Genomic DNA, 15,616 nt, shown 5'->3' with positions numbered 1-15,616 from the left:
CGGCAGGAACAGGGTACGGGGCTTTCAAGAACAGCTTGGTTTCACCTCTCTGCAGCTGAGTAGCAGAGCTGCCTACTGGAAGCAGGGGAGAAACCTCAAATCAATGCGAATTGGGGTTCTATTTAGTCAGTGGGTCCCAGTTCCACTTTAAATCTGGGGAAAGCCACTAGGACTTTTCCTCCAGATGAAAGCAGGAGAGCATTTGCCAGAAGGACAAAGAGGTTCACTAAGACAAGAAAGAAACGTTGCCTTTATATTGCAACTCCGGGATGCCTAAAACACTGTAGAGATCCTTCTGCAATGTAGTTGCAATTATAACGTTGGAAACACAGCTGCTGTGAGCTCTCACAGACTGAAAAATTATAACAGTCAGATAACCTGTATTGGTGATGTTGATTGAGGGATTCAAGACCATAAGCCAAACAAAACTTGATCTCTTGGTAAATTCATACAAGCAACCACCAGCACATTTTTTCACAAATGTTCTGAACTCACACCAGGTGAATCACAGATGATAAAACCAGCTAAAAAGTATAGAACCTGAAAACATTTAGTTGTGGGTCTCTGAAATATCTGCAATAAAGCCCAATCTAAACATGACTATAGAGTAAATGAAAAACACTGTGATGCTGGAGGAACTCAGCAGGCCAGGCAGCATCCGTGGAGAAAAGCAGGCAGTCAACGTTTCGGGTCAGGACCCTTCTTCACTATAGAGTACTTTGCACATCTTTGTGCTCTGGGTACTTTTCAACCAAGCCAATATTGATCATGCAATCTTTTACCTCCTCTTGGTGGTGTAGATGTGTGGTGATGCATTTTGGGAGCACTAATGAAGCTTGGACATACACCAGGAATGGTAGGATCTTAGTGGGTATTAAGGGACAGAGGGACCTTGAAGTCCATAAATCCTTGAAGGTGGCAACACTGGTAAACAATGTGGTTATGAAGCCATAGGGGAAAATGGCCTTCATTAGTCAGAGCATTGAATACAGAATTAGGGAAATTGTGTTCTAATTTTATAAAACTTTGGTCGGGCATAACTGGTGCACAATGTGTAGTTCTGGTCAACAAGCTATAGGAAGGATGTGATGGCGCTGGAGAGGGTGCAGAAGAGATTCTTTGGGATGTTGCCTGGGATGGAGGAGTTCAATTATGAGGAGAGACTAGAGAAGCTGAGTCTGTTCTCCCTGGAGCAGAGAGGGATAAGAGAGGACATGATTGAGGTATATAAAACTATGAGGGGTATAGCTGGAGTAGACTGCAGGAAAATTTTCCCCATATCATAGGTAGATAAAACTAGAGGACATAGATTTAGGACAAGCAAGAAGAGATTAAGAGGGGATATGAGGGGGACCTTCCTCACCAGAAAGTGGTTGAAGCTGATAGCATTTAAGAGCTGAGATAAGCATGCGAGTCACTTAGGTGCAGAAGGATAAGGACCAAATATTGGGCAATGAGTTTAATACATAGAGGTGCCCACGGTTGGCGTTGACGAGTTGGGCCGAATGGCCTGTATTCCTGCTGCACAATTCAATGACTTCTATCAAACATGTTGAAAGGCTTTAAAAAAAAACATGCATGTTTAAAAACAATTTAAAAAATTTAAAGAAACTCCATTAAATCAAATAAAAAGCATCTTTGCCTCGGCAGCGTTTGCTTCCATTCATATAAATGGGACTGTAGTTTCTGTGCCAGGTTAAGTGGGCAGATGTCCCACTCTTGAGAGTGAGGAAAGCCTTCAGAAGTTCACGGCACCCTGTCAGACTCCATGAGTAATCCACTGGAGTAATGCAAGGTGACTAGCAGCACAGGTAGTAGGATGGGAGTTGCTACTGCTGTCTTAGACCCACACCGGCACTGGACACCTGTTGAGAAACACACGCAGGTCCCAGCAGAAGTGCTGTTGTCGGGGCAGATGATCTGCCTCATTGAATCTTTGCTGAGATGTGGCACCCGGAACTGAATACTGAACCTCACATGGCCTCTGAGCAGCAAGCATGTCTTGCTTATTGCAGAATTGGAGTCCAAGGGTGAGAAGGTTTTAATGCAATTGTACAGGGTTTGTCGGGACCACACCTGGAGTACTTGAGCAGTTGTGAGGGCCACATCCAAGGAAAAATATGCTTTGCCTTGCAAGCAGTGTAATACAGATTCACAGGTTAATTCTTAGGCTGAGGGCTTTTCCTGTGACGAGAAGTCACATTAGATCGACCGCACTCAAAGCAATTTATAACAGTGAGAGGTAATCACATACATTCTGAGAGAGACTGAGGGGGTAATGTTGGGAAGAGCTGGGAGGGATTATGGACCGGATGGACACTTGGACAGGTACACGGATAGAAAAGGTGCAGAGGAATATGGGCCATATGTGGGCAATTAGGACTTGCTGAGGTGGGCATGGATGAGTCGTGCTGAAGGGCCTGTTTCTGTACTACGACTCTAAAGGAATTTCACCTCATTTCATGTGCAAATGTCTGACCTCCTCTCCCGAGTGTCTATCCACTGACAGTCAGCCCGACCTTCCAAATGGCCCGAGAACTGAGTTGTGAACTGGGCCTATGGCGAACTCCATGCTCCTTGTAGATCACAGGCTCATGGAGGGGTGGGGGGGGTGAACCCATAACCGGCCCCACACTGCGCATGGCAGGGAATGCTTGGTCCTCCCAAGTTACTGACGGGGAAATGCATGGAGATGTTCCTCAGCCATGTCCTTCTTGGGGTGGGGTGTGGCCTCATACTCATTCCCAACCTAAATAAGGACGCAGCTGAGAAGTATAACCAGGGAAAAGGGTAAATTTAACAAAACATTTCAAAAATTTTGCAGCCAGCTGTACTCTTTTAAAATGCACAAATGTGCTCACCACTGAGACCAAAGCTCAGCAGTTTATTCACTTCCTGATATTCCCCATCCACCCTTGATATTCCCCAGAGCCCACGCCCCAGATATCCCCTCCAATTCCCCAAATCTGAGACCGATCCACAGATCCTGTTCCTTCCCGGGGTCTTGCTCAGCCTGGGTCTTCCCACCACCGAGCAGTCCAAGTGCTCCCACAATTCTCAGAGGAGCCAGGATTGCTGGAAGTGGAGGTTGCGCACTGGACGGGAGATTTCTGGCCCCCAGGCCCATGGTGAGGGGGAAGGTTAGAGAAATGGAGGTTCACCAAGGGACTCTGCTGATCTGGCCATCTACTGACCAGAAACAAAGGTACCTAGCGGTACTCACTCAGGCACTCGGGAGAAGAGGTCAGACAGTTGGAACTGAAATGAGGGGAAATTCCTTTAGTCATAAAGCAAGGAAACAGGCCCTTTGGCCCAACTCGTCCATCCTGACCAGGGTGCCTACCTGAGCTGGTCCAATTTGACTGCATTCGTCCCACATCCCTCCCATCTGTGTACCTGTCCAAATGTCTTTTATATGTTGTAATTGTACCTATCTCTACCTCTGGCACTCATTCCATTTACCCACCACTCTCTGTGAAAATCTTGCCCCCAGATCCCATTGAAATCTTTCCCCTCTCGCTTTGAACCCTTGTCCTCTAGTTTTAGTCTCCCTAAACCTGGGTAAAAGGCTGTGATCATCCACTTTACATACGCCCCTCATGATTTTATAAACCTCTATAAGGCCACCCCTTAGCCTCCTTCGCTCCAGGGGACACAGTCCCTACCTATCCAGTCTCTCCTTTTAACTCAAGCCCTCCAGTCTCAGCAACACACTTGTGAATTTTTTTTCTGCACTCTCTCTAGCTGGATCACATCCTTCTATAGCATGGCAACCAGAACTGCGCACAATATTCCCTTTTCTTGGAAGTCTTTAAATCTATGGATTTCTCTGCACCAGAGGATTGTGGCTGCTTGGTTATTTAGGATATTTGAAACTGAGGTTTCTAGAGTTTTGGCTGCTCAGTGACTCAGAGGAATTGGGGATTGGGGGAAGTACAGGACCAGCCACATGAATGGCAACATGGGCTCCAGCTCCTCTTCTCATATTGTTAATGATTTATCAGGTCCTTTGATTACATTTTGTACTTCAGTTGTGTATACACAATGGCCCACATCCCTTTGCTTTATTGCATGAAATATTCTTATTTTTTAATCTGTTCTAGCCTGCTTCAGCAACAGCTATTAATACAGCAAACCCTTAGTTTTTACTGTTTTGGGAATTCATGGCAAACTCCTTCATAGATATAAATTTAACATTCATTTAAAAAAAATAAATTTAGAATGCATTAAACTACTGTTAATTAAAATATAATTAAATAAAGAAAAATGAATGAAAAAAAGCATCAACATTTCCCTTTTGGATTTAGGTCAGTGAAACTATTTAAATGAATGGGCTGAGCCTGAGGCGCCAGGTATGGATGATTCTTTTTCGTTCACTTTTCTCGATTTTGTTGCATTTTATATTTGAATTAATCAACAACAGTTTATTGCTTTATCAATACAATTATTATTCTTTAATTTTTTTTAAAACATTAAAATTTTTCAAAATTTCATCAAGTATCCACCAGAAGACCATCTAGGCAGTCTGTGGACAGGGCCTCAGAATGCAATGCCCGAAGCCTCGTGGCCTCCTCCGCTTCACAGAGTGGTCGGGCCTGCGGGGCCTAAAGTGAGGCATGTGGTGGCAAAGGGCAAGTACAGTGTGGGGGGGGGGGGGGTGGTGAGAAATGGGGGACCACAGGGCACAGGCTGTGTCCAGCATGGTCTGGCCCAAAGACCCATAAACTAACATGTAATGGCAATGAGAAATTAACCTGGACCCATTGTTCCTGATCCAGGCAAGATCGCAGCTTCATGCTTCCTATTACCTAACATTGCACAGACAGCGCCATATTGAATACATCAGCAGGGAACTCCCGATTTTGTGTGTCCAGCAACACATAGAACTAACTTGCAGTTGTTAAAACCAGACTACATCTTCTGAAGAAGAGAGAAGAGGTGCATTGTAAGTAGGAAGGAGACTGCAGTGAGGATATCTTTGATGAAGTGTAGATATCTTGCATGATGATTAGGTAAGGGAAACCCAAAGTGACTGTGCCTCTTGCTGAGAATCCTGGTCCACCTCCTTCCAGCAGTGGCTTTGCTGTTTTTTGCTCATTCTTGTGGTGTTTTATTCCCAAGGAGAATATTTATTCATGCACCACATCTGGAAACAACTGATTGTGCAAAAGCCTTGAAGTCAAGACACAAATGCAGATGTCTACCACTTGTCCCAACACTAGAAAGCTCGAAATATTGTAGAAATTCAGCATTAGCAAGAAGAATTAATTCAGCAACTAGCAATCAAGTAGCTGATCATTCATTCAAATAGCACTGGTGGGAATGTGCTTCTTGCTGTTGTTTATATGTTTAGCTGTGTGCTTAAGAGTGTAGTATTTGGAGTGTAGGTCTCTTAGATGGTAATGCTGCTGGCGTTATCGCTGCACACTGACTGATGTCTGCATCCGCCAGCTCTACGCTTTCTAGTATCGTTTAGCCATGCATTCACTAACACCCTGGCCAAAATGGCACCTGATGTGAGCCATCCTACAAATGGGTACATGCTCCTTGATTGCCATTTTGGAATTGAAAGAACACCCAAAGAGCTGAATATTAGGGTTCCACATTTTGTGTTCAATGTCTTTTATGAAGCAAATTTTTGACTAATATCCATTTAAAAAAAATAAATCTTTCCCATGGTGCTAATTAGATTTGGAATCACATACCAGGCCTGCAACTCTGCAAAAGTAGCTTTGATCTTCTTCACAGAAGCGTCCATTTCCTCTTTGATCAGGATTTGGTATCTGGCCAATGACACAGTGCATCGTTGCAAGTCTTTCACGGATTTTTCAATGCTTGTACCTGCTTTGAGACAAAGCAATTCTGGTATTATCATGATGTGTCTCCTTTGCAGGGTAATTGCAAAAGAAATTGTACCTAACACCAGCCAGTGTGACCATTTCATTATCAGAGTGCACTCACAGCATTGTACTGACTGACATTCCGAGCAAGCCCTATAATTACCAGAAAATGTGCACAGCTGAAATTCATTTTTCTTGACCAAAGCTCTCGATAATTTTAACTGTATATAATTGTTACTAAGAAGTGACTAATATTTTAAGACAGGCTTATTTTTGGAAAGGTGATGACTTTTTTCCCTTATTCAGCCAGCCTTCATGATTGAACTTATTTGAATCCCCAAATGACAGCCTTCCTGAAGCTAAACTTGAAAGTTAAAATGAATTTACCCATTATACATTTAGTATTCCCAGCCTGTTTTTAAAAGCTGGTTTCATCCTTCATCATTAAACCATCTTACATACCAATGATATCTATCCACAATGCAGCACTGAGACCTCAAATATCAAGGATTCCTCCTTGAACTTTTTGTACTGTTAGTAACTTGGGAAGTTAATTTAATGTAGATTCAGCCTGAAGCTGCCCATTTGTTTTGGTTATAATGAGCCATGTGACTGTTTACATATGATACTTGGCTGGATGGGCAAGCACGAAACAGTAGCAAACCATCCCTTTAGTTCAATTAATGTAATAAAATGGGATAATTAAAAAGTAGCTATTTTAAAAAAATTGGACAGCTCTGCAAAAACACTTCTCCCACAGGCACTTAAGCTTTACTTCAAAAATAAAATGGTCTCTGCAGACAAAGTTTTTATTTTTTCCCCTATTCTTCCACCACACCAAGCAGTATGGAGTACGTATGAGTGGATTATTGTCTTGCAAAGAAAAAGTCTTTAATCCCAGGGCATAACATGCACGTTTTCAGTCCTACAAACTTAATGCAGCAGACAAATTACCTTAAAACAGCAGTGTATCTTAGAATTTCTACTCTGTAACCAGACTTTTCTCCATTAAATTAAAGTAACAACCTTATACATTTTCAAGATGCTATTATCTGCATTTTTTTAACAGATCTGCATGGGATTGTTTATCCATCAAGTTCAGAGATGAAGGACAAATAAATGTATGCAGATCTGTTCAATCATCGTGACTGTGTGAATTACTTATCAGATCTGCGCAGGTGTAGTCACTTTGTCACTCTCTCTGAATAGGTGACTATTAACATTTCAGCTTGTAAAGTATTTGTCAAGGCAAGAACAGGAACAAGCTTTGTAAAAGGCTCACAAAGATGTTATCTAGGCTGCATGCTGATATCAAAAGTTAGTAGCTAATTTCTTAGTTTTGTTTTCCCCTCAAGTGTTTTATAAAATTCTTGGCTCAATAATCTGCAGCTGTTCTTCAGGACTTGGCATTATTTAGCAGCAACTATTTCTTTGTGAGCCAGTCATTTTGAACAGCTTTACTCAAAGGGCCCTATAACATTGATGACTGAGTGGTCACATCTGGAGATAGTCAAGAAAGTTTTACAGCACAGGCTGCACAGAGATCATTGAGTCCACTTTCTTGGCAGTTATTGATTGGTATAGATCAGACTTCATAGACTGGGACAACACCACTATTTTCCAACAAACACAACTTTTATCCAGGTTTTGAGTTCAATTTGTTCCTTTTCTGCATCCTGCAAATATTCTATAAAGAATCACATGGAATTAACTGCAATGAAACTGGTTAATTGGCTCAACCAGCCCATGTTGGGGCTTATGCTCCGTGTGAACCTCCATGTGGTTGCCAACTCAGGATGGAAGCATTTCTTAAAGATTGATTATATGATATTTGATTACCTTACATGTGACTTCAACAAATGTTCCTCTTATAAGGAATGACTTCCTCGGGATTGAGTAATTTTGACTGTGGTTTCAGATCAATGGCTGAAGTGCAACAGTCCAAGAATTAGGAAACCAGAAGTGTAGGGAACAGAGGGCAAGGAAATAAAGGGGGGGGGGGGGGCTAAGGCTGGGAATGGAAGAAAGAAACCAATGTCAGGAAGAGGAAACTGAGGGCAGGGAAGAAAGGGCTGAGAGCCAAGGAATATAAAGACAGCAGGGTGATGTATATTGGGGAAAACCAGAGGTGTAAGGAGATTCCAATGGTCACTCACTTGAAATTGCTCTGAAGATTCCTTTAGTGGCACACTAACAGGTAACTGGTAATGTAATACCAACCTGTAACTAACAGTAATCCTACAGCCAACTAATATTGACTGTGAAACTACACAGGAGAAAGCCACTTACCCCCAGGTGCTGGTGCTGTCTCATTTATTACCCACTCACCATCCTCAGCCCCATCAGTTAGAAGCATATTTTATAATCTTCCTTTACAAATCTATCTCCCGTTCCTTACAAACACAATTATTGTCTGTTGCTCCTGGCTGTAGACAGACTTCTAGACCCCACTCCTGTACACAGCCTAATTCCCCTCATTTGTTTGAAGCCCTAGCACCCAATCGATGTAGCACCCCACCCCACCAAACCTCCGACTGACGCAGGATACCCCCGCAAACCTCAGTAGTAAACACACCCATCTCCACATCCTGCTCAGACACTGATGTACCCTCCAACAACCTCCTTTGGCTCCAAATGATACTGAGATCACATCCCAAGGTCCAAAATGAGCCACCATCTGCTTCCCTCACTGATCTCCAGAGCCAGTCTCGGTCCCAGACATCGCATTGCATGTTGTTCAGCCTGAAACCAGTAATGAAGGTTGAGTAGCACCAAGCCTTGTATCTCAAGCGCTACTGAAGATTATAGCACTGGGCCCAAAGTGAAGCAGCTGTATACATACTGCATAATGGAGCAATATCTAGGCTGAATCTACTTTGCATCCAATTTTGTCTAAATCCACCCCAATTATCACCTTGCAATTCAACATTCGAACCAATCCCGCTTCTACATACTCTTGTGGCAAGAGTTGGGGAGTATGCAATTGTGCACTTCCTACTGCAGCTAAGGCAGGGTCAGTTCATAGCAAATTAGGAGCAAGAGTAGGCGATTTAATCCTTTGAGGCTGATCTCAATCTCAATACTACATTCTTGCTTTCTTCCCATACCCCTTGGTGCTTTGGTGTCCAGAAATGCATCTATCTCCTTCTTAAACACATTTAGCATCTTCTCCCTGTGGCAGAGAATTCCACCAGTTCATCATACTCTGAGTGAACAAATTTCTGCTTGTTTCAGTTCCAACAATCCTGCAATTGGCCTGGCTAACAGTGAAATTTGATGCTCGCCATGGAGGTATAGCAAATCACTCAGGAGCATGAAATAAATAAATGTTGGGTGTGTCCAGGAGGGCTAACTGACTGACTTTCTTTATGCTACTTTTAAATATTTGCAAAGAGCTATCTGCATTCTCTACAGAGAGATTGATTTCAGTACTTTCTAATAAACATTGGCATCGTAATGATCAATAATACAGAACAAGAGCGGTGGAAACAGATCTGCTTTTCTTCATTATGCAACTATAAGGGAAGCACACAGCAAATTAAACAAAACGTGGCGAATGAACACGAGCTTGGGTTGTTTTCTCTGGAGCGGCAGAGGCTGAGGGGAGACCTGGTAGAAGTTTATTTTTTTTTAAACAAAATAAACTTTATTCATAATAAAGGAAACTACATACAATAATAAAAACTGTTCAAACCTTTACATTCATGTACAGTTCAATTCTTAGTGTTACCTTTTTATATATAAAAAACACAGCACTGATGCCACACGTGTGGCTCCCTGGGGTGATACCCCAATCCCATATTTACAACCTTTGAGCGGCTTCCTCGCCTGACCCCGCTCCTCCTTCTCCTGTGGCAGAAGAACCCTAAACTGTCGTCCTTCCCCACCGAGCCCTCGCGCTGGCTGCACCCAGCTTCAGTGCGTCCCTCAGCACGTACTCCTGCAGCCTGGAATGTGCCAGTCAGCAGCATTCCCCTACTGACATCTCGCAGTGCTGGGAGACCAACAATTTTCGGGCAGACCAAAGGGCGTCTTTCACCAAGTTGATGACCTTCCAGCAGCAGCTGATGTCCGTCTGTGTGTGTGTCCCTGGGAACAGCCCGTAGATCAGAGAATCCTCCGTTATGCTGCTGCTGGGGATGAAACGTGACAAGGACCCCTGCATCTTTTGCCACACCCTCCTCGCGAACCCACAGCCCGCAAAGAGGTGGGCAACCGTCTCGTCCCTGGCGCAGTCCTCCCGGGGGCAGCGCGAGCTGGGGGTGATGCCCCAACCGTGCAGGACGGATCTTACTGGGAGGGCCCCTCTCACCGCCAGCCAAGCGAGGTCTTGGTGCTTGTTGGTGAGTTCTGGCGATGAGGCATTCTGCCAGATGGTCTGGACAGTCTGCTCAGGGAACCACCCCACAGTGTCCATCGAGTCCTTCTCCTACAGTGTCTGCAGGATGTTCTGTGCTGACCACTTCCTGATGGACTTATGGTCCAAGGGGTTGCTCCGGAAGAACTTTTCCACGAAGGACAGGTAGTGTGGCAACGTCCAGCTGACTGGGACGCCGTGTGGCCACGGGGCCAGGACCATCCTTCCAAACAGCCGGGACAGGTAGATGAGAGGCATAGATAGGGTAGACAGCCAGTATCTTTTCTCCAGGGTCAAAGTATCAAGTACTAGAGGGCATGTTTTTAAGGTGAGGGGGGTAAGTTCAAAGGAGATCTGTGGGGAAAATTCTTTACACAGAGAGTGGTGGGTGCCTGCAATGCACTGCCAAGGGTGGTAGTGGAGGTTCTTAGATAGGCACATGAATATGCAGAGAATGGAGGAATATGGACCATGTGTTAAGTAGAAATGACTAGTTTAGTTAGGTGTTTAATTACTAGTTTAATTAGTTCAGCACAACATAGTGGGCCAAAGGGCCTGTTCCTATGTTGTACTGTTCTACGTTCTATGAACAACAGCTTTGAGACAGAAACAGTGCTCAGTGCAGACTGGGGTGTGGCTTGGTGCTTTTAGGATTTACATTGAGCTCTCAAAGGATCTTCAAAAATTGTTGGAAATGACAAAGCTATTCTTTATTATTTTAAGCAGATGTCCTTTCAATTAGTATTTCTGGAATGCCTTTCACCATTAAACAGAGGAATGATCACCCCAGCTCTTCACGGGCAGCTGAGAAATGGATCATTTTGTTTCAACACGAGAATACCTAGTTGATTCATTTAGTTTCTTGCACCTCTCCCATAACGGGATATATTCTACTCTAAAACTACCATATAAATAGAGCTGGATCAGTGCAATGTCAGGAATGTTGGAACAAATGGACTAGGGCTATCCCAGGTGTACCAGAACAGCTGGACTAATGCTGTATCAGAAGCAATTACACAGTCAGACCAGTGCGACACCAGAGAGTGCTCTAATTTGAACCAAGAACAAATGATTACCAATATTCAGTAAAAGTCTGGGAGCTCAGTGGCTGAGAGCATCATCCAGAAGAGACCTAAATTAACAACCAGGTTAATGAGTTACCATTTATGAAACTATACAATGGTGCCTCTGTGGAAGTAGTTTAGGTCTTTTATTACAAGCTTCAAGGGAGTATCACATGGAATGAAAATTGCTATTGGACCAATAAATTACCCACTGCTTGCTGACAATTAATCTGGGGTTTCACTGAGGCAGCCTAATATGAGAGCATAGCTTTGTGTTGGGAATCTAGATGATTGCTTCCCAGAAGCCCGACTGTTCCCAAAAGCTAGATCATTAGTTTCTGCCGTTTGGTTGCAAGGACTGGTGGTGATCAGGTAGGATTATCTGGTTACCCTGTTCAGCAATACCCCGCAGAGTGCCGATTCATTATAGAGCTCCTGATCCTCCAGTCTGTACTCTCACAAGAACCTACCCACTGTACTTGGAGAAAAGACATCCTCCCGGGCTGTGTGCTGCTATGCTGGACACCTGGTGTGAACCCCTGGCCTCTGCTAGTACCCTTGCTGCAATGATTCACCTCCAGCTCAGTGTGGAGAGGCTGCTGGTCAGGGCTGGTGTTGGGTGGGCTGTGGGGACAGAGGTGTGGCTGCTCAGTGCTGAGACGTAGGGCTCAGATCTTTGAGCCAAGCAGAGTGGGAGGGGCGGGAGTAGGTGGGTGGGGAGAACAACAGTTTCCATCACATCCAATGGAGGTGATGTGAGAGACCAAAGGGTCCAGGCTGTTCGTCAACACATGGAGAGAGTTCTTCCAGTCCCCAGCATGGTGCTAGCCAAGGTGCAGTCTTGAGACCCATGTCTCTGTGCATCTCAGCTCAGGCTTGCCACGGCCTACCTGATGCCAGCCCCAACCTGAACCAAAGGCAATTCATTGCCGGGTTTGCACGAGGTTCTCTGCACCGTACTGCTGTCAGTAATGCAGCTCAGTATGTGTAATGTAGAGCAACCTCCTTCAGTGCTGATTCCATTAGCAGACTTGTTCCTGGGAACATATCCTGAGCTTTAAGTGAGTAATGTAAGTGGGCAGAAGGGCAACCACAGCTTCAGTTGACATATTCTGACAAGGATTCACAGGTATGTGAATGCTTTGTTATTTTCAAGATAATGGTAAATCAAGTTGTGGTATTGAGATGCAAGAGACTCCAGGTGCTGGAATCTGGAGAGAAAAACAAACTACTGGAGGAATTCAGTGGGTCAAGCAGCATTTGTGGAGGCGAAGGGATGATCGATATTTCAGGTCAAGACATTTCATCAGGGCCCTGCATCCATCCTGATGCAGGGTGTCAACCTGAAATGATGACTATTCCTTTGCCTCTACAGATGCTACCTGACCCACTGAGGTCCTCCAGCATTTTGTTTTTGTTGTGGCATTGAACTGGTTTCCATAAGCCTCATTTACTTACATGTAAGCTCAATTCTTGGAAATAAAGGCAATGGTCAATCTTGGTCTGAATGGTGCGGTCTGAAGGCATGGAGTTTTCCATTATTTAAGAGAGTGTATTTGGCATTCTGGGTAATGTTCAGTATTGTGGTATTAGGGTAAATAGCAATTCTTTTGCCATGCTAATTTTCCCATTCTCCATGCTTAACAGTGTACGTTGTAGATCATGGGACATACATGTCTAATGTGGACAAAGCACTTTAATGCAGAGACACTACAAGTAATTGGGAGATGGTCTGAATCACAATAACATGCATGCTTATTTATTTTTAATATAACTTGTAGTTATATACTTATGAGCTATTGAGTGTTACATAAAGAATCCAGTGTAATTGTGCCTATTGTAATCTTCATACATTAAACCCTGAGTCACACAGTAAGGGCCTGTTGTACCATTATTATGGATGTTAGGGAAGGTGGACTGGGCACTTTTCACAAAGGAACATTTAATATTCAGTTCTTTTACACAGGGAACTAAGAGAGTGGGGTTGGGCAGAGTCAGGGCAAAAAGAGGCAAAGCTACAACAGTGAGTTGTCTTGTTTCATAGAACAGATTGGAATGTGCAGTGGTGGCGGTTCCAACCTACCTCTGCTAGATCAGGGAACCTGTCATTGACGGTCACAACAACAACAATATTTCGTAAAATAGTGCCTTTAATGAGAAAGATGGAGAGTTTTGAAAACCAAGCTGAAAATTTTAAAGCCATTGTTTAAGCAGGAGACCACTTGGGTACAGGGGTGAATGGGACAGCATGAACCAGGACTTGGTTAAGTCTTGAACATTGACAGGATTATTAACCCCAAAACCTGACATGACTGGTGCTAGGGAACACCAGCAGGTGCAATATGGAGCCTATACTTTGGTCATTTTTCAATTGTGAGGTGATAGCTTAAAAATCAGACAACCTTCCCAAATTGCCACTTTAAAAAGAAACACAAATAAAAACCCTGTACAAATCACTGGGTGCTGAAGATAATTAATTGAATGATTGGAAAGTAACTATGTCCATAATTTACAACAACACATGTAGACCATAAATTAATGATGCCTATCATTTTTTATGATGACAGAGATTGAATGGAACTTTCTGGGATATACTGACCAGCTTTTACAAATTACTTTGTCAAAGTTTAAAATTCCTGAATTTACTATTTCCAGCAACTGCTGAGTAATTTGTTGGAATGGGGGATCCTAACAACTGTCAGAAAGGAAATGCAAGAAGAAGAAGAAGATATAATGCAAACTTGAAGCCCATTAATAATCTTACTGAGCCTCCAGTTAACAGCTTTTACCTCTCTTAAAATCTTTTCCTTTACTCCTTCTGACCAAGAGGACAGTTATGTGTCTAGGTATTAATCAACAGGACTGTATAGCTGGCAAACAGGAGGAGCCTTTGGTTGCTGATGACTAGTATTTTAGGGAATGGCATGGTTTGTCCTGAGATTCTTGTATGCGGCAATGTGATTGATATGTCAAATAAGTTAACAGGCCTTTGGGTATCTGAGTTCCATGTACTGGATGTACTGTTGGAACGATCAAAAGCAACACAGACTGAGTACACCTACTATCCCCATTCAGAATGGGAAGAGTTAATCTGCTAATATTGTGATATTAAAAAGGGAAAATGTTTGAAGGTATGACTGTCTATATGGGTTAAAGATACATATATGATGATACATATCTTTATCCCATAAGTGCACTAGGCATGGCTTTCATTAGGCAGAAAACTACAGAAGTTAAAACACAGAAACAGCTCTTTCAGCCTAACCAGAAGTATTTACGCTCTAAGTAAATTCAAAGAAGTTACAGCATTGGCATGAAAAGCTTCCATAAGCTGATGGTGGCATTTTAACCTCTGTGTATTTTAAACCGTTGGCAAATAAAGTTTCATAGTGTTGTAAGAGGTGTGGCTGGGGTGGGGTGGTTAGGATTTGTAACTGTCATGTTGTAAAGGTCATGGCGATAAAGATTTTACCCTCTTACCTCTTTTCTTGCTTGATGCCAGATCGCCTGGAACTGATGAAGAGACAGGAGCAGTTGGATGGGAACCAGGCAATGCTTTTGGTTTTGTCTTGTTTGTTGTGGGTCTGTTGGTCTGACATTTTTGAGCATCCTGAACTGGCTGAGGTATTGGCTCCGACCGCATTTTCTCATTTTCCTGAGTGAGACCGACTGAACAAGGATTGAAAGTTAACAACTTCACTGTTGATCTCCTCAACCAGGATGGATTTTAATATGCCTCTTATATATGAAATAATACAATTCCTACCATACTAATGGCCAAATATTATCAAGATTTAATATCCCAGTTTAATAATCACACACAAACACTGTTAAGGTTTGAAAGCTGGCAACATGCACTGGAGATGTTTAATTTGCTTTACCCCTTTTCCATATATTTTAGTTTTTAGGATATTTGTATCCCCATGGTAATGTGGTTTTCCTGGATTAATTCGCATGTTATCAGTTCCAGAAAGGTCTTTATTATTGTCCATATACATCATGCACTCATTTAGAAATTTATGGATTTGTATTGTACACTAATATTTACAGTAAAAACAATACCTGAACTCTTATTTACAAATTTCCAAGTCCTGTACAACACAACTGTAGCCTGTGCAGTGATACAGTTTGCCTGTGGTCTGGCAGCATGAGGTGCCCAAACTATTTTTGCAATGTCCCACTTCAATGAGATTTGTTTTTTTATTTCTAACAACCCCCCCACCCTTCCCCACCAGCACCACCGTGTACCCAACTCCCACATCATTTCTCCACTCTAATTATAAATTCGGAATAAAAACAGTTCACTTTTATCACTGCACCTCCCATTTAGCTTTTGCACTCAGTCCTGTTTGAAA

The 15,616-nt window shown here is 43.1% G+C and overlaps 1 protein-coding gene across 5 annotated transcripts in view; it reads right to left on the bottom strand.

Moving 5' to 3' along the window:
- Nucleotides 1-15,616, bottom strand: part of LOC127573397 (spermatogenesis-associated serine-rich protein 2-like) — a 97,391-nt gene that overhangs the window by 48,918 nt on the left and 32,857 nt on the right. For 4 of the 5 annotated variants that reach the window (XM_052021607.1, XM_052021588.1, XM_052021613.1 and 1 more), the window contains exons 6-7: nt 14,742-14,930; nt 5,706-5,844 (exon numbers count right to left, since the gene is read on the bottom strand). In XM_052021607.1, the coding sequence (XP_051877567.1) occupies nt 5,706-5,844; nt 14,742-14,930 (328 nt within the window). The remainder of the gene's footprint in view (nt 1-5,705; nt 5,845-14,741; nt 14,931-15,616) is intronic. The other variant, XM_052021622.1, reaches the window with a different exon arrangement.

Source organism: Pristis pectinata, chromosome 1, assembly GCF_009764475.1.
Source record: "Pristis pectinata isolate sPriPec2 chromosome 1, sPriPec2.1.pri, whole genome shotgun sequence".
Taxonomy (NCBI): domain Eukaryota; kingdom Metazoa; phylum Chordata; class Chondrichthyes; order Rhinopristiformes; family Pristidae; genus Pristis; species Pristis pectinata.
Note: the sequence above shows the minus strand (reverse complement) of the source record. Positions and strands in the feature narration are given on the sequence as shown.